The sequence below is a fragment of the Eleutherodactylus coqui genome, chromosome 1 (genome assembly GCF_035609145.1).
Source record: "Eleutherodactylus coqui strain aEleCoq1 chromosome 1, aEleCoq1.hap1, whole genome shotgun sequence".
Lineage (NCBI taxonomy): Eukaryota > Metazoa > Chordata > Amphibia > Anura > Eleutherodactylidae > Eleutherodactylus > Eleutherodactylus coqui.
Genome location: NC_089837.1, coordinates 381,965,578 through 381,993,083, shown reverse-complemented (window position 1 = coordinate 381,993,083; position 27,506 = coordinate 381,965,578). Strand labels below are relative to the sequence as shown.

At 45.0% G+C, this 27,506-nt stretch overlaps 1 protein-coding gene across 1 annotated transcript in view; it reads left to right on the top strand.

Annotated features, from left to right (window-relative positions):
• Window positions 1-27,506, top strand: part of ATP10A (ATPase phospholipid transporting 10A (putative)) — a 147,652-nt gene that overhangs the window by 53,565 nt on the left and 66,581 nt on the right. Inside the window, exons 3-4 of the mRNA XM_066579259.1 lie at window positions 23,892-23,977; window positions 27,202-27,308. Of these exons, the coding sequence (XP_066435356.1) occupies window positions 23,892-23,977; window positions 27,202-27,308 (193 nt within the window). The remainder of the gene's footprint in view (window positions 1-23,891; window positions 23,978-27,201; window positions 27,309-27,506) is intronic.

Below are 27,506 nucleotides of genomic sequence, written 5' to 3'. Positions count from 1 at the left end.
ATGACAGCCAGCGCTCAGAGCGGGGAGACAGCTGTATGCAGAAGACAAGCGGGGACGCCCTGCTGTCTTGTGCATTCTGCGCTGGCAGCGCAATGTGATCACTCATCTTGAGCGATCTTCTTGCGCTGTAAATGACACAATGATGATCGCTTCAAAGTCGCTTGAGCGACATCTTTTGAGCGATTTATCGTTGTCTAAATCGGCCTTTACTGCATATTATGAGTGCTAGAGCCCAATTGTTCTCTATGGGCGCATAATAAATGCTTTACATATGCAATTATATTGGGTATATGTAGTGTTTATATGCAACATCACTAGGCAACAGAGTGGGAGATTAGTCTGACTGCATGACAGCGTGCGTGAGATGCGCGGCGATAGGCTGGCTCGCACAGCGGTAAAACACTGCGTTATACACTGAAGCTGGCCATATACATTAGGTAAAAGGAGGCTGCTAATTGAACAACCAATGAAGGAACGATGGCCATACATGTTTTAGGCTATGTTAGCCGTTATAGTTGTTCAAACTGGCCATAGATGTTCAATTACACCAGTTGATGGATGAAATATCGAGAAGTTAAAAAAAAAAAAATTAAACGTTCTTTCAATGGAAGATCGTTAGTCTGCTAAAGAGCTTTCACTCACAATTAGATGAAAATCTCAAATGTGGCTGACCTCCTTGCAGATGAGAACGGTCTGTCATCAGTTGTATAAAGCAACTGTTCGTTGCTCGTGTCGGTTGAAACCCTAGACTGATGTGTGTGGGAACCTTTACTATACCGCCTCAGTCCTGACCCTGCTGGTTGCAGGGAAATTATGTCGTGGGGAAAGAAAAATAGCCCAGAAATCTATTCTGGCCCTTTCAGAGGACACCTCTTAAAGGGATCCTGCCGCCGTCCGCGGGCAGCATGAACCCATTACAGGAATGTACTATGTGCCCATTAAGTTTTATTCTGAAACACTGCAGAGTTTTAGAGTCAATATACTTTGAGGTTTGAATTTAAATGTCACTCCGAGTCTGGAGGGTGGAGCCACGCTGCTTGACTGTGGGCAGAGCCGTCACTCTAGATGTAGGTGGCGAGGGTGGCACAGCGCCATTCAAAATCAAACTTCAAAGTATGTTTGGTTTAAATGCTACATCTCTGAGAATAAGAAATATAGTACGTATCTGTCCCGGGTTCAGGCAGCATGAACCTGGTGATGGGTTCCCTTTAATGTTAGGGAAAGTAATATATGATGAAAAATAAATACAAACCGACCAATCAAATGGAAAGCTCTACTCTGAAGGCCTCCTGCAGACAGCCGGGTCGGATCCCGCTGCGAGAATTCTCTCAGCAGGATGCAAGCCATGCCCCTGCACTGATCCCCGTGGCTCACCACCTCCAGCATCTCTGCTGTGCTTTGTGCCGGCTGCCGCCCCCAGTCAGCACATGCACAGAGCAGAGTCGGCGCGTCACCAGTGACGTTCCTATGCGGGCCTTGCAAAGAAATTGGACATGCCACAATTCGTTTACTGAGTGACTTTTCACACGGTCAAATCGCGGCTGTCTGCATAGGATTGCTATATCTAATTATCTAATACAGTCCTATGGCAGCGGGCATGGGCGGACATTCTGTGGGAAATCCCACCGCGAAATTTCTGCCCGTGTGCAGGGGGCCTGAGGCAATGAATCTTACTGAGGCATGTTCTATATTAACATGACTGTCCAGAAATAGCAGCTGCAAACGAAATAATGATGCAAACCTCTCAAACCTCTATCTGTTGTGTCTCTAGCTCTGAGAGACGCGTGACACTCAGCATCTAGGGTTTGGAGGACCTGAGATTGCTCCAATGGCTCTGTAGCTCTAAGGCTGGGGTCACACGGGACAGAATTCCAGAGAAATTCTTGCGGAATGGCCGCACAAAAAAAAATAAAAAAATGTAAGCATTCGGCTGGAAAAGCGCAGTTTCACCATCCGCATTCCGCTGTGGCTTTCTCTCCTCATAGAGAGGCGAGAGGCCGCTGCCGAGAAAAGAATTGACATGCTGCGGAATTGAATTCCATGGCGAATGTCAGTTTTCGTGCAGCTTGGCCGCAACAGATTGGCTGCAGAGTGTTTTGCTGGCTAATCCCGGGATTAGGAGCCGCTGGTGTAATTGCCGTGCAGGCATTCCGCACTGAAATTCTGTTGCAATTCCACCCCGTGTGAACCCAGCCTTAGAGACACGTGACGGTCAGCATCTAAAGTCTGACGGGCCTGACACTGCTGCAGGGTCTCTACTGCTCCAAGAGCAGTTTGTCGAAAGAAAACATTTCTTACACAGCTGAGGTAAAATGAAAGCTGTGCTGTGATTGGTTGGTATTTCTTATACTACTGAGGTAAAATGAAAGCTGCGCTGTGATTGGTTGCTATGGGCAACACAGATTTTCTTTAAAATCTCTAGCAATGGTAATGTGTCTTTTGTTCAAGTTTTAATCTCGGGCAACTCTGGGTATGCCTGCTAGTTTATTAATCACATACGTGCGGCAACGACATCTGCCCCCACGTGTCTGCCTGTTTGGGGAGGGCTAGTTTATGATTTGCACCCCCTCCGCCTCACTGCACTGCGGCGGAGTTGAGGTGCCCTGTGCATCACCAAATCTGTATTGTCGCGCTCCCTATAAAACTCCATACGTTTTCGGGATAAAACGTAGCCTATGTCCTTCCTCCAGATGCAGGCTATCACCCTGCCAAATTTCATCAGAATCGCTTCAGCGGTGTAGCCGTGACAAGGTAACAGACAGACACACAGACGGACAGAGCTCCTTTCAGGTTTATAATATTAGTATGGCTGTATCATGTGTCAGGCCTCATAAAGGGCTTTTATGGGAGTTACCTATTGGCGACCTATACTCAGGTTATGTCAACCATATCCGCTCCCCATCTGTCAGCGTTTGGGTTCCGCAGCCTCTCCGTAGGCCTGTGACGACATGTTTATCATGTCACATGGCCTGAGAGCTGCTCTGCCCCGTTCATGTGAGGGGGTTGGAGCTGCTATGTATGGTGCTGGTATGGAGTGAAGAAGAAGCGGCGCTCACCCACGTGTTCAGTGGGGATCCCAAGCAGCGGACGCCCACTGATCAATGAACTATCCCAAGGATAGCTGATCAATAGTTTTAGTCCTGGAAAAAACGATTTAAAGTTTTTTGTTTTTTTCCCCTTTCTATACATCTATCACCCATCCATAGGTGATAAATGTATGAACTGTAGGGGTCAGACCACTGCAGCCCCCAGCTATTATGAGGGCGGTGATCCCCCTTCCCCATAGTCCCACTACCAAAGGGAGTGACGGAAGTGTGACCACTGCATGGTTGAGTAATGTGCAGTCCCATAGAAGTGAATAGAGGGATGGTCATGTATGCGCATTGCCACTCCATTTTCCTTTTCTGTCTTGAACCTTCTTTCTGGAACACTTGTCACTCTCACATAATGTCTGCTGCTCCCCGCTAACATTCTCATCCTGCAGCCGCTGCTTGGGTACCTCCCTGCACTGGCATAGGGAGTGGAGTCTGGTGGCAGCCCTGGCGTTCAGGGTGAGCTCACTGCTCATCTACTCATCTGCAGTGGGTCTGTAAAGCCTTGCTCACACACCCATATATTTACCTTGTATTACGCAGGCTCTGTACGCCCGTGTGATATGCAGTGGCTCGCAGGCAATGAATTACATTGGCTTACGCAGTTCCGCTCACATTAGCATGTCGAAATTGCGTAATATGAAAGCGCAGAAAAGAAAGCAGCATGTTCTATTTTGCCAAGTATATACGCAACATTGCATATGGGTGGTGTGTATACGCAACGTCACTTGTTGACCGTGCAGATAGGATAGACAACAAAAAAGCATATTGCGAATGACCGGGTGCGTGAGTATGAGGCCCTGCGCAGTACAACTGCATACTGTAAAACCCTGCAGGGCCCCCCGCATCGTTTTACGCTTACAGGTGTGTGAACCCGGCCAAACATCACATCATCACACGTAAAATCTAAATCATCCCAATAAGTAATCTTTAATAGGGTCACTCCATTTCCTCTGACATCTTGTCCCCATTTGCTATATTGTCCATAGCCACCAAGGGTCTATGCTTTTTAATGTCCTGCAGACACTAATGCGTCCCTACGGGTGGCTTGATCTGCAGAGCTCCCACAAATCGGATCCGCCCGTGGGCATTGTCCTTATTCAAAGGCACCATACAAATCAAGAGTAGGGGTTAACCACTTAAGATCACTGTCTTTTATTTATTTTAATTTTCGTTTTTTCCTCCCAACTTTCAAAAAAATTCTAATTCTTTTATTTATCCCTCAATGTAGCTTTGTTATTTGCTGGCTCCCGTAGTGAAAGTACATGTTACTTTCACTTTGCCCACACAGTGCTCATTGAGCACTGTATATCGGGGAAGCAGAAGGCAGGAACGGTTAAAAACCCCTCCTGCCTTCTGCTCTGGGTTATCAGCTGTCACTAACAGCTGATAACCCGTTCCTGCCTCTGATTGATTGCAGAGCAGGAGACCTAAAGCACCGCCGTAATTTTACTATCGGCGGTGCTCTAAGCCCAGGACCAGCCGCCGTAAATTTACGGTGCCTGGTCCTAAATGGGTTAAAGACAGAATCTATTTTGGCACAAAGGATGCAACGATTTTTGGTGGATTTTAAACTGCATTTCTCAAAAGCCATAACTTTATTTTTCTGTTGACCAGGCCATATGAGGGATTATTTTTTGGGTTGGCAAACTGTAGTTTTTATTGGTACTATTTTGGGGTACATATAATATATTGTAGTATTTTATTAACCATTTTTGGAGGGCAGGCAGAGAACACCTCAATTCTGCCGTTTGTGTGTGTTTTTTGTTTAGTTTTTTTTTTTTTAACAATGTTAAAGGGGTTGTCCGGCGCCAAAACAGGTTTTTTTTTTTTTTTTTCAATAGCCCCCCCGTTCGGCGCGAGACAAACCCGATGCATGTGTTGAAAAAAAAAAACCTGATAGTACTTACCCGAATCCCCGTGCTCCGGTGACTTCTTACTTACCTTGCGAAGATGGCCGCCGGGATCTTCACCCTCAGTGGACCGCAGGTCTTCTGTGCGGTCCATTGCCGATTCCAGCCTCCTGATTGGCTGGAATCGGCACACGTGACGGGGCGGAGCTACGAGGAGCAGCTCTCCAGCACGAGCAGCCCCATTCAACACTTAGAAGACCGGACTGCGCAAGCGCGTCTAATCGGGCAATTAGACGCTGAAAATTAGACGGCTCCATGGAGACGAGGACGCTAGCAACGGAACAGGTAAGTGAATAACTTCTGTATGGCTCATAATTAATGCACAATGTACATTACAAAGTGCATTAATATGGCCATACAGAAGTGTATACCCCAACTTTGTTTCGCGGGACAACCCCTTTAATGAAGCAGCATAAATGACAACATATGGGCTGGTACAATTACGACTGTACCAAAATGTATTTTTTTTTAGGCTTTTTCACTTTTACACAAAACCATTCATTACATTCAAAACTCCCATAACTTATTTTTCTACGGCCGGAGCTTTGTAGGGGCTTGTTTTATGTGTGAGGAGCTGTAGTTTTCACTGGTACTGTATTAGGGGCTTTTTTGATCCCTTTTATTGCATTGGGGGGTGAGGGGGTTGGAGGTAACTTGAACAAAATAAGTACTTTCCTCAGTTTTACTTTTTGTTTTTAAATAGTTTCCGGCATGCTGGATAAATGTGTTCAATTTATCGTACAGGCCATTACAGATAGGATGATACCAAATATGTAGGTTTTTAAAAAATGTTAATTTTTTTTATACAAACTGGAAAGTACACAAAAAGGGGATTGTGTTTGTGCCCTTTTTTTAGAACTTTTTTTCTTGATGTTTTAATTAATGGCCCTGTAGGGGTCTTGAACCATAAAAGCTATGATACTGCATTATCGCTCACTTTCAGCTAATCTGTGTTGCATTAAGATGAGCCCAAGTTGTCTGAAATTTAGGTGCGCTTGAATTTATAGCCGACACTTCATAGTTTGTGTGCAGAGCAGGGGGCAGTAGAGAACAATCTATGACTCTCCTGTCTGTCTCTAAGACCCACGGGAGGGGTGACATTGTACGGACTTATGTGCATCTTAACAATCGGAGAACAGATTTGCTCTCAGATTGTCACATATAGAGGTCTTTTTTCCCCTGCTCCTCTATGCTGTTTAACCCTGCAGATGCTGCAGTCTTTGGCTGTAATGTATCGCTTGATACTGGGTTCTGTCCTCATTGGGGTGGACAATCTTTATTCACTTATCTGTGTGGGAGGAAAGCGGGGTACCTGTAGTAAACCCACACAAACACTGGGAGAACATACATACCATGCAGATGTTGTCCTACTAACATTTTTTAACAGAAAATAATGTTTAAAATGTCCTTCATCCTACACAGTACTTTAAATATTGAAAAAACAAAACCAAAAACAATTGTCTACAGTAGGGGGAGAGAGCGTATTGACCACCAACTACAAATGACAGGGAGGCAATGCCAACTATGTCCGTGCGTATAGATATATACTATAGTTGCTACGTGAGACAAATTCCTAATCTTATTATAAAGCCAATGATGGAACACTTGTTGGATGTCCCAGGACTTGGCAACGTTCCTTCTCAAAGAAGTTGTCCGAGACCTTTCAGGATTAAACTGCCAGAAGCGGGTGCCCTAAAATAATAATTGAAAAAACTAAATAAAAATCCTCTCCTGGAAAATGTAGAAGTAGTGATTAAGCGTTTACTTGTGGGAAGTCACAGTGTCATCACTGCCTGAGGACGTGGGGATGGCGAACTGTAGAAGAGCTAAAGAATAGCCCGGGCACTTATTTATTCTACTTGAGCGTTACAACATTACGTTATATGGTGCGTTTAGACGAACGATTCTTCACAAAATCGTTTAAACAAATGAAAGTTAACGATAAATGTTCGGTTTAAACGCCGGCCAGCGACTGAATGACAAACGAGAATCGGGAGGTTTTTGTTCGTCCAGTTTTAGCCGGCATAAAAATCGGGTGGTTCACTTGTCGGGCAGTTTAAATACTGATCGTTTAGTGCTTCACATAGGAATGTGCCACAGGCTGCCCGGGGGCGAACGAGCCGGTGATGTCACCAGCTCATGCACTTGGGTAAACAAGAATCGTGAGACTCTCCTGCTGTCTAAAAGTGCCAAATTACTTCAGAAGGGTTGTTAAAGGGGTTGTCTCGCGAAATCAAGTGGGGTTATACACTTCTGTATGGCCATATTAATGCACTTTGTAATATACATTGTGCATTAAATATGAGCCATACAGAAGTTATTCACTTACCTGCTCCGTTGCTAGCGTCCCCGTCGCCATGGTTCCGTCTAATTTCGGTGTCTTCTTGCTTTTTTAGACGCGCTTGCGCAGTCCGGTCTTCTCCCTTCGGCTCCGCTCGGCAGCATCGGCTATTTGGCTCCGCCCCCTTGTACACGTCATCGCGTAGCTCCGCCCCATGACGTGTGCCGGTTCCAGCCTCCTGATTGGCTTGAATCGGCATGTGACGGGGACGGAGCTACGCGATGACGCGTACAAGGGGGCGGAGCCAAATAGCCGATGCTGCCGAGCGGAGCCGAAGGGAGAAGACCGGACTGCGCAAGCGCGTCTAAAAAAGCAAGAAGACACCGAAATTAGACGGAACCATGGCGACGGGGACGCTAGCAACGGAGCAGGTAAGTGAATAACTTCTGTATGGCTCATAATTAATGCACGATGTATATTACAAAGTGCATTAATATGGCCATACAGAAGTGTATACCCCACTTGATTTCGCGAGACAACCCCTTTAATGCAGGGATTTGCCTTCCTCTGGATCAGCATTGAGGGGGTTTGAGATAAGGGGCTGAACTGCATGGACATGTGTCTTTTTTTTTCTTTTTTCTCAGTTATCTCCATGATTGCACACCTGAGATTACCTCCTGATAGGACAGTAACACACAGAAGGTTAAAGCACCCGCCTTTCCCACCTTCCTCAGTGTTCTTCCTGTCCTGCCAGGAGGCAGGTATCCCAGAGAGGTGCTAAGGGCTGGAGCTCCTAGCAGAAAATAAGAGGCATACTCCTGCTGGGATCTGAGTCGGCAGGCTCTGTTCTCCCTTCCAGACCGTCACCTAGGACACTGAAGGTGCAGTTCACCTAGGCCAGATTCCACCCCACTGCAGTCCAGGCGGGCTTTAAGCGGGGTCCGCTGGCTCTCTTCTCTCCCCACTCCCGATGCTGTCAGAATGGTTCCTGTGGGCCCGCATAGGGCAGGCGCGGCATTCCTTCGCTCCCCTTATCAATTCTGTGGGTGGAGCCTAAAGGGTCATGTGACTGTCTCGATGACGCAAATTCAAAAATAAAACGGAATCTGAGAGAAGCAAAGAAGGTGGTCACCAATGTTTGAATCCTGCGGTGTTCAGAATCTTGATCCAACTTTCTGCAGTACCTTATACCATGAGTACTCCAGTATTGGACGTAACCGGCTCTGCTACTACCTTGGGGGGTCATAGGTAGCCTTTGGGTATAAAGTTGCTGCGTAAATGTATGTATGGGAAATTTATACATTTATTGTGCCTCTTTTTCGGGGTCAGGGGAGAAAAAAAGGAAGCAACCACAAAAGTCTGTCTGAAAAAATGCGCAGCTTGCGTAAAGAAGCTACTGTCCGCACATGATAAATCCCTCTGTAAATTTTGTGTCACTAAAATTATTAAGTAAGAATCGTGGGGATTTATGGCCAATATTGATTAGGGAAGAAGTCCGCTCAGCCTTAGCATTACAAGACGCGGGTCCAGCTGCGTCCTCTTCTCAGAAACTGCAGAGGAGATCAAGCAGTCCCTGTGGGTTCTCGGATTCCGAAAAGGTTTCTTTGAATTCAGACTCAGAGGAACAAGCAGAAACATGCGGAAAATCAAGGATAATAATAACCTTAAACCATTGAATATCCATATAAAGTACAGAAAATTCAAGATGGAGTCCATAAATACAGTTACAAAGCTAATAAAGAAGGGAGTATTCATGGCGCCAATAGACCTAAAAGACCCATATTTTCACGTGCTGATCAACGGGGACGCCCAAAGGTATCTAAGGTTCGCATTATGTATGAAGGGAAGAGCAAGCCATTTCCAGTTTACCGGTCTCCCATTCGGGAGATCTTCTGCTCCGTGCATCTTCATGGGATAACTAGTAGCCAGCTTGAGGGAAAAATCATTCTTAATCATACCATATCTAGATGATATATTGCTAGTGGCAGACTCGAAGGAGCTTCTAGAAGTTCATCTGACAATAGTAATCTACCTCCTCCAATATCTAGGGTGGATAATCAATTGGGAAAAAATCAGATACGACTGCAAGGTTTTTCTCTGAGTTTTGCTGGATTCAGAAAATCAACGTTCCTTCCTTCCTTCAACCAAAAGGCACAGGAATTACGTTGTCTAGTCAGGAAATGACTAAAACTTGCACTTTCAGGTCAGCAATAAAGCTATTAGGGAAACTCATGTCATGCATCCCTGCGGTGGCATGGCCCCAGGCTCGGGCACAAGTTTTACAAGCAGAAATCTTGGCGTCATGGGACAGCAAACAATCGTCTCTGGACAGAAGGATGCACATAACCAATGCATTAAGAGTCTCTCTGACCTGGTGGCTCTCAACCCAGAATCTTTCACGAGGTGTTCACTGGTCACAGGACCCAGTGTTATGCATCACAACTGATGTCAGTGCAACGGGCTGGGGAGCGCATGTAGAAGAACTGTATCTTCAGAGAACCTGTTCTCAGAGGATAAGGCAACAGTCCTCAAATGTCAGAGTGCTTTTATCGATCCTGAAGTCCCTTCAGAAAATAGGGGGGGTAGTCCGTGGCAGTAGCCCACACCAGATGTCAGGGAGGGACAAGATTCGGGGCCATACAGAGTATAGCAGAAAAGATCTTACTGTGAGCAGAGAGAAGTGTCTTGTGAATCTCAGCAGTCAATCTAAGATGAGTTCTAAACAGGGGGGCAGACTTCTTAAGCAGACAACAAACAAATTCATCCGGAAGAATGGTCCCTTTCACAGGAGGTCTTCAATTTACTATCAACCAGATGGGCGACTCCGCTCAGACCTCTTTGCAACAAGGAAGAATCGCAAACTACAAAGAGACCACCCGGCAACAATATATACCATGACACAGGATTGGGGTCAAGGATTGGTCTAGGCTTTCCTCCGATGCCGTTGATTCCAAGGGTTCTGCAGAAGTTTCACTACCAGAAATGCACCCTTATATTAATAGCTTCTTTTTGGCCAAGAAGAAGCTGGTTCAGACTTCTAAAAAATCTTAAGTTGGTAGGTTCCAGTCTGATTGCCAGTAAATCCAGACCTAACTTGGGGTCCTCTAAAGCACCCAAACCTGACAAACCTTCATCTATCAGCTTGGAATTTGAGAAATCCATGTTATTAGGGCGAGGTTTCTCCTCAGAGGTAGTTAACACGCTACTACTCAGTAGGAAGGAATCGACAAACAAAATTCACCAAAAGAGCTGGAGTAATTTGTAGCTTGGTGTAGGGAAAGGGAAATCCGTTTTTCCTCTCCCAACATCCCCATGATCCTCGACTTCCTTCAGTGGGGTCTGGACAAGAACCTCTCTCCAAATACCCGGAGTCCAAATAGACACTCTGTGCCTTTCAGAGAATCCCTGGATAGCAAGATTCCTCTGGGCAGCGGACAGACTGAAGCCTAGGATCCCGTAACATAGTGTCCCAATGGAACTTGAGTTGGGTTCTTATGGGTCTGTCCAGGTCTCCATGTGAACCCATAGATTCGGTCTGCATTAGAAATCTAACCCTGAAGCTGTATTCTTAGTGGCCATTACCTCAGCGAGGAGAATAAGCGAGCTGCAGGCTCTGTCCATCCATTACCCACTTTACAGAGTGACAGATAATAAAATAATTTTTTAACTAGATCCGTCCTTCCTTCCAAAGGTCATATCATCTCTCCATAGATCTGATCCCCTCACTTTGTAGTAACCCTAAAAATAAGAAGTAATTCCTCTGCCTAGATGTCAGAAGGGCAGTACTCCAGTATATTAATGCCACAAGCCAGTGGCAACAAGCCAATAACCTCTTTGTCCAATTTTTCAGCAAAAACAAGGGGGGAAAAGCGGCAAAAAACTCCATAGCTAGGTGGATTAAATTAGCTATCACAGAAGCCTACGCTGCAATAGATAGGACAGCCCTGAAAAATCTTAGAGCTCACTCAAAGAGGGCTGTGTGTCTACATCCTGGGCAGAGAGAGCATCCGCATCAGTAGAACAGATTTGTAGAGTTGCAGTTTGGAAGAAAATACATACATTTACCAAACACTATAGGTTAGATGTCCACGAGGATCTGACTTTCGGCCGTAGTCCCGCCCTAACTAAATTTAGTTGGTATGTCAAAGTAGATTACACTTACCGATAATCGGGTTTTTAGGGAGTCTCCACGACAGCACTCGTACATTTCTCCCGGAAAAAAGGGAAATATATTTTTATTTCTGTTTTGTTACCGATTCAGGTAGTTAATTTAATTGAGGTTCCTACCCCTGGAGGTTTCATTATAAATCACTGAAAAAGGTGGGAAAGAGGTAGTGGTGCTTTAACCCTCTCTGTATGTTCCTGTCCTATCAGGAGGAGGTGATCTCAGGTGTGCTATCATGGAGACTCCCTAAAAACCCGATTCTGTAATTAGAATCTACCTTTCCGCCTAACCTACTATGTTACTAGATGGTGTCCCAAATGATCAGCAATGCGCCCAACATTTTACAGATGGAGACAAGACTTTAATCTTGTTACCATTTGCGACTGTCGTGTGTGGCTGTCAAGGAAAACTACAGACTGTTTTTGTAGCACTCTGCTAGAAGGCCCGTCCACACTGACGACACAGGCTGTCACGCAGCCCTGAAGGAGCTGGAGAGTGAACAGCAGGTGTTGCCCTTCCTGCAGCGTTCCCCTCAGTGCTGTCTTCCTTGTATAAGTTTTTTGAGCCCAATGCCAGCAGCGCCTGATAGGCCGGGCTCACACAAGCGGGTCTGATTCCACTTGCGGATATTACAAGACCTGCGAGTGATTACAGAAACAAATTGCGTATAGTTGCATATGTGTGCTGTTTTCACATGGATGTACCCTTATGGACAGCGCATCGTGCCCACGGAAAAATGAATGTAAGTGGGGAATGACATCAGAAAGTAGCCCAACCCCCTGAAAAACACCTTTCTATCGCTCAGGCGACATTCTCTTGTGCCGTTCTGATGAGATGTTCTGAGAGCCTTCAGGACGGGATACTGCTCTCCAGGGTTGGCTGGTTTATACTACTTATTTTGGAAGTACACTTTAAAACAAACCACTACTTCTTGTGGAGGAAGAGCCCAGAAGAGTAAGCGGAGGTTGCAGACAGCAGTCTGGATGCGTATGTTGCTCTGTAGACTCTGTCCTGCTTTGCCTGCCCACAAATTCCTGCTTTCTTTATTCCATTTGTATCTGGTCTTCTAACATGAATCCACGGCCATACTCAATGCTAATGCAATGCAGATCAAACACATCCATAGAGACCAATTGAGCTGATAGGTGCAGAATCAGCAACAAAATAGAATATTCTGCAATTATTCCTTCCGCTCGCAAAATCTGCAATTTCTCCCCACAAGTGTGAGTGAACCAGCAAGAGTCCATGCATTTCAATGCCAGTGTATCAAATCTGCTCATGTGAGATCGGCCTTACTGGAGGAAGGGACAAACTGCTGCTATACTGAGGATAGTGGGAAAAGGGCACCTTGTTGCAGCAACGATCATGAGAACGGCGGGGTGGGGGAGGAAGCACCTTGGTGTTACTGCTATTGTGAGTGTGCTGGGGCAGTAGTACCTGTCTACTATTACTGTGGCAGAGGGGGTCCTCTGGCTGCTCCTGTATGAATGGTGAGGGAGGTGCAGCATGCTGCTCTCATTGTTAGGCCGCCTGCACATGGGCGGAATTCGGAATGGGCACCCGCAGCAAATACCGCCTATAGCATGCTATAGCAAAACGCGATTTGCTTTACACACGGGGAAGCTGATTGTGGTTTTCCGCTCACGGGGGAGAAATTGCAGCATACTGCGATTCTGTGCGGCTTCCATGCGGACGGCTTCCATTGAAGTCAATGGAAGCCGTCCGACCTGCGGCCCCATGGCAATTATCATTGCAGAAAGGTCGCGGGATCCACATCGTTGCCTAGTGACGGCGCGGCATACTCTGTTCCATGCGTGTGCGGTGGTGTACCCGCTGGCACATCCGCAGCACAGATTATGAAGACTGCTCACCGGCCGGGCACAGGGTCGGATTCCGCTGCGGGATCCCGCAGGCAGGCTTATAAGGAGTGGTCACAACTGGTTGCAAGTGCAAACAGGTTTTCTGGTTGTAAACTATTGATGACGGTTGTATAAATCTCAGCGTTACTATCTTTATTCTTCTCTCCTGAAATCCAGATGTTTTGGTTAACATGCAGTCAAAACATGTAATATTATTAGGGTGGAAAAAGTGAATTACACTTTTTTACGAGCTCAGTGAAAATGTGACTACATTTATTTGTAGATAGCGTAGTACTTTTTAATGATTACGGAAAGAACAAGTGGGGGCAGAAAACTTCTGCTGTTGTCAAAACATCAGGTTTACTGCGACCCACCTAGCTACATTCCAGTCAATTGCAGTTTACTGAGCTATTAAACAGGACTTGCATTGTGAGTAGACCTCAATGCCTTTTCTGTGCTGCAAGGATTTTGCTACCGCACCCAGGACTGCATATGGAATGTTTTGCTCATATCTTGAGCTAGTCCTCGGCCTGCAGACAGTGTGAATGTGTCCTGTGTGCCCTGGCTGTATTCTTCATGCATATGCTGTATCTCATCTCGCTCTTCTTGCTGCTAGCGTTTTCCGCTGCAGGGATGAGGCGCATTATACCCTTAAAGTATTTTTAGAACTCTGAATAGAGCCTTGAGCGTGCGGACAGGTTTATTTATCACTTCTGAATGTTATTGGGTTTGTCTCCATTTTTCTATTTTAATCTGGAGAGTCAGATGCCTTCTGGTGCACAGGAAAGATAATATGTACTCAAGGGAATGTTGAACCTTTCCTTCAAATTTATTCAGTCTCCTTTATAAACTCTAAAAACAGACCTTCTCCAAAAAGGAAATGCGATGTCTAAGATGTGAGGCCATTCCCTTGTAGAACGCAGATTTCCTTTGTCTATTAATTGGGGCGCACTCCCTTCCTTCAGGTCTGGGAAACAATAGGAATCTCATGGTTTAAGTCATAATATCTGCTACGGTAGTACACGTCAGATCTGGTATAGGTTTAAAGGCATAAACCAGGCAAAGGAAAGTAAACTTCAGTTAAAGGTAATCTGTCATCAGGTTGATGCTCCATTTGATGATAACCTAAACTAATGACAAACACCCTGATTTCAGTGCAGAGGTATTCACTTAATTTTGTATGCTACTTTTCATACAGTTGTTGCTACGAGGGCTGAGTCCTTGATATTCGTGAGCAGCCGGCTAAATCCACCCTACGTGGCTGATTGACAGCTTTTTTCTCTATAGTGTGCATATCAAAGAAAACTGAGGATCATCATCAGGGGGAGCCTCAGCTCAAGAATATCATAGACTATACGGCACGCACACGTCGCTGCGAGGACTAGCTTGGGGATGGCTTTCTCTGCAGTACAGAAGCATGGGTGTATAAAAATTTTGGCAGGAAATAAAGGCTTTTTCCCAGCATTGAAATCGGAGTCTGTTACTGGTTTATGCTGCCCTCAGATAGCACCTGTCACCAGGTTTATGCTGCTCTTTTTAAGCAGTGCCCAGAAGACTTATCGAGAACCATTCCTTCTTATGCAGTTTCGTTATTGGTAGGTTATCTTGATCAAACTACGAACTACCACATGTCTGTAAGTATGTGAGTGATTCTCATGCTCCTGCCCCTGGCGACGTCATAGCCCTTCCCTGGCACCATCATAGCCCGCCCCTGGTGACGTCATAACCTGCCCCTGGTGACGTCATAGCCCCAACCCCTGTGCACATCATAGAAGGTCCGAACACCATGAGAATACAACTTAGCTGTTATGTCAGACAGAACTCTCAGGTTCTGATAGAAGACACTGACCTACCACCACCACAGAGATCCGGTGGACTGAAAGACCTGTGTTGATGTCACTGCTGTGGGAGGAGCCATTCTGGAGTTTGGTAGTACTGTATACTGGATAAGCTGACAGAAAGTACAGGACCTGTGATGATGTCACCATCATGTGATCACCTGTGTGGGTGGAGTCAGGGATCACATGACCAGAGGCTCATCACTGTATCCAGGAGCTGTATGTGTGCAGTTAGGATAAATGTAGTAGAGCTGCAAGTGGCTGTTTGTCTAATGTGCTGTGCTGTAATGTGTGTAGTCGGCATGGATGTATATCATGTAGTTGAGCTGAGTTTGAAACATGTGCATGTACTGTGGCACAGCTGTGTCTGTCATGCGCATATAATGTACCAAAGCTTTGTCTGTGATGCCCATGTCATGTAGCAGAGCTGGGTTTGTAACATGCACATGTAATGTGGCACAGCTGTATCTGTCACGCGCATATAATTTGGCAGAGCTGTGTTTGTACCATGCACGTCATGTACCAAAGCTGTGTCTGTGACGCCCATGTCATGTAGTAGAGCTGAGTTTGTAACATGCGCATGTACTGTGGCACAGCTGTGTCTGTCATGCGCATATAATGTAGTAGAGGTGTGTTTGTACCATGCGCATGTCATGTACCGCAGCTGTGTCTGACAGGCATGTCATGTAACAGAGCTGTGTCTGTCAGGCACATGGCATGTAGCACAGCTGTGTCTGTCTGTCACATGCTCATGTACCACACCGTGTGTGTGTGTGTGACGTGCATGTAGCAAAGCTGTGTGGTGCATTGCGCCACCAGAAACACTGGTACTATAATTTCCTAATAATTACTAGTCATAGTCTATAGAGCTGTTGTTTGTCTTGTGCATGAACTTTTCAAATGCTGGTCCAGGGATTATTCTGACTACCATTATGGAGTTGGGAAGGAATTCCCCCCCCCAAAATGAGAACAATTGGCTTCTGCCTCATTGGGATTTTTTTGCCTTCCTCTGGATCAACAAGGGGGGTGGAAACAGGCTGACCTGAATGGACATTTTTGTCTTTTTTCAGCCTAGCATACTATGTTACTATGTACCTTATAAAGTGGCATATTGCTAGGTTTCGTCAGAAATTAGATTGCTGGGGATCCTGAGTATAAGGGATCCACGCTCTGATGTAGCACTATGCCTACTTCTGGTCACCCGGCTGTGCAGTTTATACAGTGAAGGGGTGACAACGCTAAAGCAGCACTGCAGGTCCTTCATTTCCACAGGTTCACTCATCATAAAGTGATACAGATGGAGTAATCTCTCCTATTGCACATGTTGTCCTATCTACAGGCATGATGTTATAGAGCAGGTGGAGCTGAGCAGTTTAATATATTCTTTTGCTCTATAAGATGCACTTCCCCTCTTAACCCTTTCCAATCCACTGTCTGACCTCTGAAGACATTATGATTTAAGGCTGTACAGCTTCAATGTTGGAAGATGTCCGTTGGGGTTCTCTTACTGTATATTTCCAGCCTCTCTGCTGTCAGAGACTATCCAACATGTCACCTCATGCAGTACTGGCTTTAGCCAGCAGATAGCACCGCTGTATAATGGCAGAAAAAGAGTAAGCCCCCTAGGAAAACCAGGATACAAATTGGATTGGAAAGGGTTAACCCCCCTTTCCTCAAAATGTACGTGCCAAAATTCAAGTTGGTCGGGCGTTTGATCGCACGATTACCAGTTTAACTCACGATTGCGCAAAGTAAATCATGGTCATTAAACTTGCGATCTCTCAAAGAGACACGCGATCAGTTAAGAGTTCTCTCTTCCTCTGCACTGCTGTCATATGTACCGCTGATTGGTGGTGAGGGCCTGCGACAGCTACTGCTTGTCCCCCTCCTCCACCAATCAGCTGCTTCCCTTCCTCCAGCCATACATAAGCGCCACTGTTACAGAGCACTGCTACTCCTTCTGTGAAAGAGAAAGAAAAGGCATAAAAGTGGCATTCAGTCACCCTGTACCCTGCACTGTCGCCTAAGGCTGCCTATCCACGGGCGATTCTTCACTGTTTCCCGTGGTGATAATCCGGCCGCGGGAAACGCAGTGAACGCTTTCTATAGACTATTATAGAAAGTGCAGCCCCGCTGTCCACGAGCGGAGAATCATAGCGATTCCCTGGTCATGGGTTTTAAATCGCAGCATGCTGCAATTAGCCGCAATTCTCCGCTGTGAGCCAATCTGTTAGATAGGCTCAGCACGGAGAACCATCAGCTCTCCTCTGCTCCCCGGCGGCGGCGGCGGCTCTCTACCGCAGGATATCGCTACGCCCGTGGACAGAAGCCCTAAAGTTCCTGTGCAAGTTCAAAATATTTTTTCTATTTTCCTGCTCTAAAACTCGGGTGTGTCTTATAGAGCGAAAAATATGGTAGTTTTATGGGGGGAAATTCAGTATAACCTGTATTTTATTTATTAATATCTCTGCTCATTCTGAGCTGAAGAGTCCAATGGGCGGAGCTATCAGTGATTGACAGCTACCCCTGTATGTACTGTTATACACAGCTGTCAATCACTGACAGCACCGTCTACTTGACTCTATGCAAAGAATGAGCGGGGGTGTAAATGACTCTTCTCCTATAAAACTATATAACAATCTGCTCACCTCCTCCTGCTCTACAACATGATGCCTGCAGCTCAGAGTACAAGTTCAGTGTGACAGCTACTGTGATGGGGTCAAGCCTTGTCCCTTATCGCCCAGACACTGTGAATAACAGTACTTACTAGTTGCGCTCCCTCCCCACTCCATTGTCGCTCATATAGCTTCAGCATCTGAAGGGTGAATGCACAGGGTCAGATTTGAATTGCGGAATCCCGAGTGTGCCATTTGAAGTCAATGGAAGTCGTTCGACCCACGGCCATTCCGGAATTGCCGCAGGACCCACGTCATCGCCTAGTGACGGTGCAGGGAAGTCTGTACTGTGCATGTGCGCCAGCGCCACGGCCGGACCATCCGCAGTACAGTTTTCAGAAGAAAGACAGGTACGCGCAGGGTCACTGGCTACGGTCAGGGCGCTGCCAGAATCCGGACCTGCCGTGTGCATGTGGCCTTAATGAGCTTCATTCCTCCATCCCAGAGATGATTTTATGCCTTGTAGTGGTGCAGGCAGTTGGTTTGAGAATGCAGTTCCTTTTTACATGGGTGATGTGGATGTTCGGAAAATTTCCAAATAGTGTTTCTAAATATGATCAGTCCTAGAAAAAGTTATGACATGCTTACTCATGTTCTTTTTCTCTGATAACATCCCGTGTGACCAATATAGAATGGAGGCAGACTGTTCTCCCCATGTCCTTGTGTGCGCAGTGGTCATTATTAAGCCATGGCCTCTTCATTCTGAAGTGATACTAACAATCTGATGAGCGGAGGCATTAAGTGACGTGTTCATAAATCCTTCAAGTTATGTTAATGATTTAATCTTTTTTTTGTTTTTTTGTCTCTTGTGTCACGATCAAATAATTGGAATTAAAACTGGATTACGAAAATTCTGAAATCAGAAGACCAAATACTTTGAAAAGTAGTGACAGCGCTGCTTGGCACAAATGTTTTGCGTTACTTTGTTCCATGGGAAAGTCCTTGCAGAGTAAATCCCAGGATACAGGTTTAGTGTACTAGCAGCCATATCAGCATTTCATGCTATACTCGTTAGTAAAATGAGCAGTAGTTATGGGAATCAGATAAACTCCCACAAGGTGGAAACGCTAGTATGACTTTGCTAACATCAGCAACAGGTGAACAATCTATCCTCTGTATTTCATTTAGTTCCGCCTCTATGAATGGTCACACAAATGTCGATAGTCAGTACTGTACGGAGAGTAGAACTTACAAGTTGCGTCTTAATGGTTTACCCAGTTTCCGTAGAATAACGTATGATGTCAGTATGCTAGATGTTAGAACTGATCAAAAAATGGTGTACTGATATTAAGTGATTGGGGACAAATGAAGCAACCCCCCGAGGCCTTGTTCACACAGCGGGATCTGCATCACAATAACCAATGCATATCAATGGCTGAGCTGTAGTTCTCCGCTCCAGTATGCCCATGCAGTTACCACAGATCCGTAGTCTGATCAGCCCTTTCTCAATGTGGCTAGTCCACAGGTGGATTTCCTGACGTAGCCTGCATCAGGACATGTCCTATTTAGATTCCCCCCCCCCCCCCCCCCCCCTGCACACAAATAAAAACACTGACTATGGCACAGATTCCTTATTAACCCCTTAGTGACCAAACCTGTTTGCACCTTAGTGACGGAGCCAAATTTTGGAAATCTGACATGTCACCTTAATATGGAATAACTCTGTAAAGGTTTTGCATATCTAATTCTGACATTGTTTTTTCACAACATATTGTACTTCATTTAGGTGGTAAAAATGTACTGATAGAATATGTATCTATTTATTAAACGTACCAAAATAGGGAAAATTTTAAAAAAATCATTTTTTTCACATGTTTAACTGCAATATCTCAAATATGTGCAAACATGCTGTACAGATTTTTGATTAAGATATATATTTCCATTTGTTTACTTTATTCTGAATGCACATTTGAAAAACGTTAGTTTTTTTTAACCATTTAGGAGACGTACAAATTTAACATTACTCATCAACATTTTGAGGAACACTTTGTTCTCGTACACCAAGCCAAGATTGCAAAGGCTCATGGGTGTCAGAATGATAGATACCCCCACAGATGACCCCATTTTAAAAACTACACTCTTTAATATATTCATTGAGGGGGGGGGGTCAGGAGTATTTTTACCACACATTTTGTTTGTCAGGTGTTAATGCAATTTAGAGGAGGAAAAAATTAAAGTGAATACTTTTGCAAATATGTCATTTTAAAGGCAGGTTCTTTTTTTCCTACCCCAACATGGATCCCCCTGTTTGTCCTGTGTTCAAGAACATACTCATTGTGGCCCTAATATTATGTCTTTATGCACAATGGGGCCCAAACCAAAAGGAACAGCTGATGGCTTTCAGAACAGACATTTTGCTTGAAGGTGATTTAGGCCCCATTGCACACTTGTAGAGCCCTTGAGCGACCAAAACAATACAGAACCCCCACAAATTACCCCATTTTTAAAACTAGACCCCTTACAATTTTTTTTTTTTTTTGGCAATTGTGTCATTTTCAAAAGTTGTTTTTTTTGTATAGCGTACATAGGAATGAAGACTTGCACCCCAAAATGGATACCCCTGTTTGTCCTGTGTTCAGAAGCATACCCATTGTGGCACCAATGCTTACTGGACACTTAGTTAGGCCTGTAATGGAAGGAACACCCATTGGATTTCAAAGCATAACTGAATAAATTCCAGGCCCCATTGCATGCTTGTGCAGAAAACAAATTGACTCCCTAAAAATAATCCCGCCCTTTTTGGCTTTCCCTAAATCTTAGATAAAAGTAATAATGTAAACTGTGTGGTGTGTCCAAAGACAAGGGTAATTACAGAGGTCTGGTTGGGATGGGCACATGGGGCAATAAAACTGGGTATCCCTTCTCCTCCCATGCTTGCTGCAAAACCGACACTTTTTGGGGGGGGGGTATTTCTTGACCTCAGCGGCAGGGATGGGGTGTAAAAAGTAGTGCTTTGTGAGGCTTCGTACGCTTGCTTAGGTGCGGCAGTCTCGCACAGAAGACGCTCAACAAGCTGCTCCTGGAACTGCAGGAAGGCGAGCGTTCCCGGGGCTTCTTGTAAATTTACGTATTACAGGTAAGCAGTCTGAATAATGCCGGGTTCACACTGCCGTATGTGGAGTCCGCTTGTGAAGGCTCGCAGCGGATCCATGTTGTGAGCCCGGCCGTGCTTCGTTCTGTTTTCTGCGAGTGGTTACATAATAATCCAATTCATTTGCTCCGCGGATCAAACACATGTGGAATCCGCAATATCTATCCTGTCATGTGAGACCTGCCCAAGGTAGATCTCTACCTTTTTAGCATGTGATCGGGGACCACTCAACGGTCACTGCTCCAGGCTCTCAGCTACTTTTGCTACCTGGGAGCAAGGAGATTTTATCCATCGGTTAACGGCAATCACGTCACCAAGGACCACATACCACAGCCCCCCCGTGAAATCTCCAGGCTCTTGGCTAAGTTTGGTAGCCTGGAGCAGGGAGATTTCAAATTACCTCAGCAATCCACGACTTTTGTGAATGCGTTCACCATTTTGGCGACTGGTGCATGAGCAGAAGGTGGGGTAAGGTCTGTGGATAATTCTGGGGGCCTTAGTTATACAATTTCATCTCCTCACGGATATGATCTGTGAGGGAAGATGAAATTTTAACTTTTGTTTCTGTTTTATATAGTTTTTTTTTAAAACTTTACATGATCGCTGTTATCCATTCAATAACTGTGATCATGTGACCGGGAACCACATACAGCGGCTCCCAGTGACCTCTCCCTGTTCTCAGCTACTCATACTAGCCGGGAGCAGGGGTATTTTATATTTCCCGTGTCTCCCAGCCTTTCTGCACATGCGCCTGACGTTTTACGTCTGGTGCGAATGCGCAGAAGACTGTGTCATGTCCTGAAGGGACCAGAACACCGCGGGACATCGCGGAGGATAGAGGTGAGTAGTTTCAGGTCCCCTCATGGATCTGATCCATGAAGGGAGTTGAAACTTTAACTTTTTTTTACTTTTTATTTGCTTTTTTTTAAAATTTACTTTCATTGGATAACCACTATCGGGTGACCGGTGATTGCTCACCGCGGCCGCCCCATGACAGCTCCAGGTTGTTGGCTACCTCTAGCAGCCGACAGCAGGGAGCTGTCACGTCCATAGGCCACTCAGCTTTAACCCTTTCCAATCCAATTTGTATCCTTGTTTTCCTAAGAGGCTTACTCTTTTTCTGCTGTTATACAATGGCACTATATGCTGGCTAAAGCCAGTACTGCATGAGTTGACACGTTGGATAGCCTCTGACAGCAGAGAGGCTGGCAATATACAGTAAGAGAACCCCGACGAGTGTCTTCCAACATCGGAGCTGTACAGCCTTAAATCATAATGTCTTCAGACGTCAGACAGTGGATTGGAAAGGATTAATCCCCAGAGCGAGCATGTTTTTACAGCCCTGGGGATTAAAGCCCACTTAGCCAGGACGTAAAAAAAACTATAGGGCGTTCACTAAGGGGTTAAGATGGTTAGGGCACGTTTTTTGTGCCCATTTAATTCAGAATTGACATTGAACCACAGAGAAGTGAACAAGACCTAATAATTCTTTAAATAAAACTAGTAGAGAGCCCATCCCAGGATCCCACTTTTTAAGCCCATATCTACACTTTGTCAAATAACTCCATCTAGGGGCTTGGTCTTGTCATTTTGCTGCAAAACTCTAAGCATTTGCATATCTGCCCGAGATGTAACTGCATGCAGAGTTGTGGTGTGATTAGATGAACGGCCTTGTCACCTGAGGCCCTTAACCCTTTGCAATCCAATTTTCGATTCAGGGTTTCCTAGGGGGGTTTCTCTTTCTGCCATTATACAACGGCACCATCTGCTGGCTAGAGCCAGTACTGCAGTATGGGGCATGTTGGAGAGGCCCCCGACAACAGAGCGGCTAGTAATATACAGTAAGAATACCCTGCCGGACGTCTTCCGACATCGGAGCTATACAGCCTTCAATCAGAATGTCCTTAGACGTCAGACAGTGGATTGGAAAGGGTTAAAGTGGTTCCACCTTAGGTCTATAAAAAGTCTCTGAGGCTACTTGTGTGTAGTGGCACCTGCCCACCATTACCTCCGGTTGTAGTGATGTAGTGGAACCGGGTTGTCTTCAGCAACGAATCTAGGTTTAGTTTGGGCACTGATGATGGGCATGTTTGTGTCTGGAGACCTAGGGGTGAGCGCCTCCACTGTACCTTTGCTGTGGAGCCGCACTGCTGGTGTGATAGTCTGGGGGGGGCAACGCATATGACGGCCACCCCTAGTAGTGGTACGAGGGACAATGACAGTTCAGCGATATGTTCAGGACATCCTGCAGCCACATGTGTTCCTCTCATGGCGGCTTCCAAGTGGCATTTTCCAGCAGGATAATGCTCGGCCGCACACATAAGGGGGTCACAGGAATGTCTCCACTACATTGTCACATTTCCATGGCTGCCCGGTCACCAATGGAGCATGTTTGGGACCATCTGGGACACCAACTTACATTTTTATGTGGTTACTATATACAAGAGTTCTGCCTCTTTATTCAGATAGTAATGCGTATAAGTGCTGGTGTCCCGTGCTTCTGCTGTATCGTCACAGCCATGGTTTACATCAACCTAATGCATTCATTAGTCGTCTCTATATGAGAGAAACTAACATGGTGAGAAAAGCTTTGAAAAGTCTAAACGGACATATGTTTTATTTCTGGAAATCGAAAAGTAGATGATCTACAAGCAGGCTACAAGTGGTATATGAGCTTGTAATATTTTTAGATGATTCTGGTACTTTTCTTACCTCTGAATTTGGGAAGCCTAGAACAAGAGTGGCATTTCCTGCTGCTGCTCTCTATTTCAGGTCCTCCTGTTTACATAGCACTTAAATAGAGAAATGCAGACATCAGAATATACAGGAGCGTAAAAATAAAATCTGGTGTGAAGGAAGTGAGCGTACCAGTATAATGACCCGCCGTCCCTGATGCTTGCCATTCCAAGTTGTACTTGCAGGTTGTTTTCTCAAATCACTTGCCTGCTGAACATGAATGTATCTTCCTTTGTTTCAGGAATCTGAGTTCGATCCCATGAAGTTTAACAGTGTTATTGAATGTGAGAAACCAAATAATGATTTAAGTAGATTCCGTGGTTACATGTGAGTATTGTTTCTTTTATATGACTAGTAAGATTTTCCATGCATAATACACTTAAAATATTTCATTTGCTTCCAAAATCTCTTCACTGAGTTCTCTTATGTTCAGACATTATGTGTATTTTAGGATAAACTTCTTCAAGGCCATCATCCAGGCACATGGACTTCATAGTGGGTGGTCCCTTGCTCAAGACCACCCTTTCCTATGTTTATCAGAGTGAAGAACTGCTGCAAAAGTGCTACTTACTCTGGAAGTCCTGCATTATGATTTCTTGCATATTAAAGCGGTTGTCCAGTTGTAAACTATTGATGGCCTATTCTCAGGATAGGTCATTAATAGTTGATTGGCTAAGGACCATCAGCTGGGACCCATTTGGATCAGCTGTTCTCTAGTCCAGTGCATGTAGCTGATTTCTTCAGGAAGCAAACAGCTCTGTTCGCACTGCAGTGGTCAGGCTTGGTATTGCAAGCCAAGTTCACACTGGAATGAATGGGAACTTGGCCTGTAATACCAAGTCTAGCCTCTGCAATATGAACAGAGTTGTCCACTTCCTGCTGAAATCAGCTGCGTGCACAAGCATGTTGGCCAAAAAAACTTCTGATTTGGGCGGGTCACATGCGACAAACCACCACCAGTGTACTATTGACCTACTCTGATGATAGGCCATCACTAGTTTACAACTGGTCAGCCCCTTTAATTCACATTTGAATGCAAGACTAATGCAGGCCTAATACCCCCTAGATTGTCATTTGACCATTCGCACGATGCGTACAAAAAAAACAACCGCATTACGTGCGCATGCATGCCAAGATGGGCTATGGGGATTGAATGTACACAGCAGGTACGCATGTACATGTGTATTTCCGCGTGAAAGCGTGCATAATACACTCGTGTACGTTATGTGAGTGAGGCCTAAGGCCGTCGGATAGGTTTAGTTTCCTGGTTGTATTTAATTTCCGCCTCCAAGGTGCACATATGACTTCTATCAGCTAGATGTTCTCTTCCCTGTCAATGTGTCTACCAAGCCTACTGCAGGCGGGAGAGATTCCTATGTGTCCCACCCAGTCCAGGAAAGCATCAGCTGCCCATGTACCGGGTCCAGATGTTGTGCATCCCCTCAAACTATTGCATCAGGCGGGGTCATTGTGAAATGATTCTAGGACCAACTCAGTATAACAGGATTGTTGGGAACTGGATATGTTTGTAATTACACCCACCATGCACAAGTATAGCAATGCTAGTTCTGGGAAGAATGCTATGGATATGCAGAAAATCATGATTGAACTTTGGATGGCTCAGCTGAATAGATTAGAAGTGAAGAAAAACTCCAACCAAAACAAATTAATTAATAGCATCTGAATGACAGCTCATGTGTGTTGTACACTTGGAAGGCTTTCACATACTGCAAATTATTACACTTCAACTAATTAAATGGGAAAAATATGCAGTAATGCTTCTTAAGGGTTCCCCCATGAGCAGACATGGATGTTTCTGATTAGTAATATAGCTTGATATATTAGAAGATTATGCAGTCCTTCATACAAACGGTCTGTCCAGGAATATCCTAGAATACATAGGAGAAAACGATTAGTGACCTATCCTCAGGATAAATGACCATATAGCAGATCGACGGGGCTCCCATTGAGATGAATGGGAGAGAGCTGCACTACCAAACCGGGCCACTATGTTACCGATTGCATTTTGACGGTTCTGGCCATCCCCAGCTCCTTTTCAATCAACCGATCGCAGGGGTCGTGAGAGGTAGACCCTCGCTGACCTGCCCTTTGTGACCTATCCTGGGGATAAATGCCTAATACTTTCTCCTGAAAGTCTCTTTTATATGAGACTGAGGAGGGATATTTATACTAAACAGCACTGCAAGCAGTGGATAAGGCGCAGGGGCAATATTAATAGTTTTTATTTCCTTAGTATATGTTAGTTTCTGATTATGTATTTGCACTATTTACTGGGGTGAGTCCATAATAGAACTGCTATCCATAAGTATAATACAACAGTCTGTTATGAAGGTGGATCCCAATCCTCAGCCGAACAGTTCTGCTATATGTCCTTCTCTTACCTGCTACTTCTATTTCCTTATCACTAATACTACTGAACCGGCGCTGCACGTAATACTGACTAATCTATCTTTATTCTAGCGGCGCAGCTACTGCTTGCTTATTCTTGGTACTACAGTTTTAGGATGCACATGAGAAGAAGGCAGCAGCTTCCCATGTAATGCTAGCGGGTCGATACCTTGTAACGAAGTATTGTATTATGGGTAGTCCACTTTAAACCGTTTCTGGAGCAGAGGAACTGAATTAATATAGAAATGACCTGCTCATTTTTCCTGCAGCGGTATTTGTCCCATTCTAAAAGATGGTAACAGAACAGGAGTAAGTGGAGTCCTTTCAGTTTGCTTTCATTTTTTTTTTTTTAACCCCATTGAAATCAGTGGGGGGGATAGATCAGTTTATTTCTGGTTTTTAATTACAGTTCTCTGCACCAAAACTGACCAGAGAAACTGAATTATCATTGAAGTCCTACCGCAGATGTGAGCCGATCCGTAGTCATCGGGGTGGTCGACAATTTGTATTGACCCATCCCTTAAAATGACTTTAGGGTGCCAGAAATATTGGTGCTCATAATAAATGCCTTCACCTGCATTAGCAACAACTTTGCTCCCAACAGCTCCAGTTTTTATTTGCTACTTTCTTGTAATCCTGACTTGAAGATGCTAATGCTTATGTAGTCGTGTCTAATATGCTGAGATTGTCAAAGTGGTATATAATTGGTTGCACATGCTGCAGAAAGGATATCTGAACCAACAGTGCCTACATCTTTATGTCTCTTGTAGCTGTATTCTGCGAGTGGCATTGAATATTTAGTGTATGCATTCTTCACCCACTATTTGAGTGTAACGTCTGCTTGTCTCGGTTCATACAGTGCAGCTACATAAAAGATAAGGTGTGCTCATCACACTGATGTACCCAGCGAGTTCAGATCCCCCTGGTGAACCCCCTAGCAGCTAGATGGGGCGTGCTGCGGATCTGACCATGTCCTGCAGGCTTACAATCCACTGCAGATGGTTTTGCTGCTTGAGACTGGAATTTAGTAAAAGCCAATTCACTATTGTACTGTACTGTGTGAACCCGCTCTCATACAGCATATGAAGGCTGACCATTGATGCGGTTTTGTTGAACACAAACTAGTTTTCTTTCTTCTGCAGGGTCCATAAAAATGGAAAGAAGTCTGGTCTGTATAAGGAGAATCTCCTGTTACGAGGATGTACTCTCAGAAATACAGAAGTTGTATCCGGAATAGTTGTTTATGCAGGTACTCGTTTCTGATTACTGGTTGAAATATTTCCTACTAAATCTAGCTATTCCAGATAAAAAATGCAAACATACAGTATATACTTGGATTGATCCTCCACCGCTTATACGCATGCCATCTCTGTGAGCTGGGAGTGTGCAGCATCATGTATTTACTGGTCTACCCCAAGTGTAAAAGGTCCTTTTATATGCAAAGATA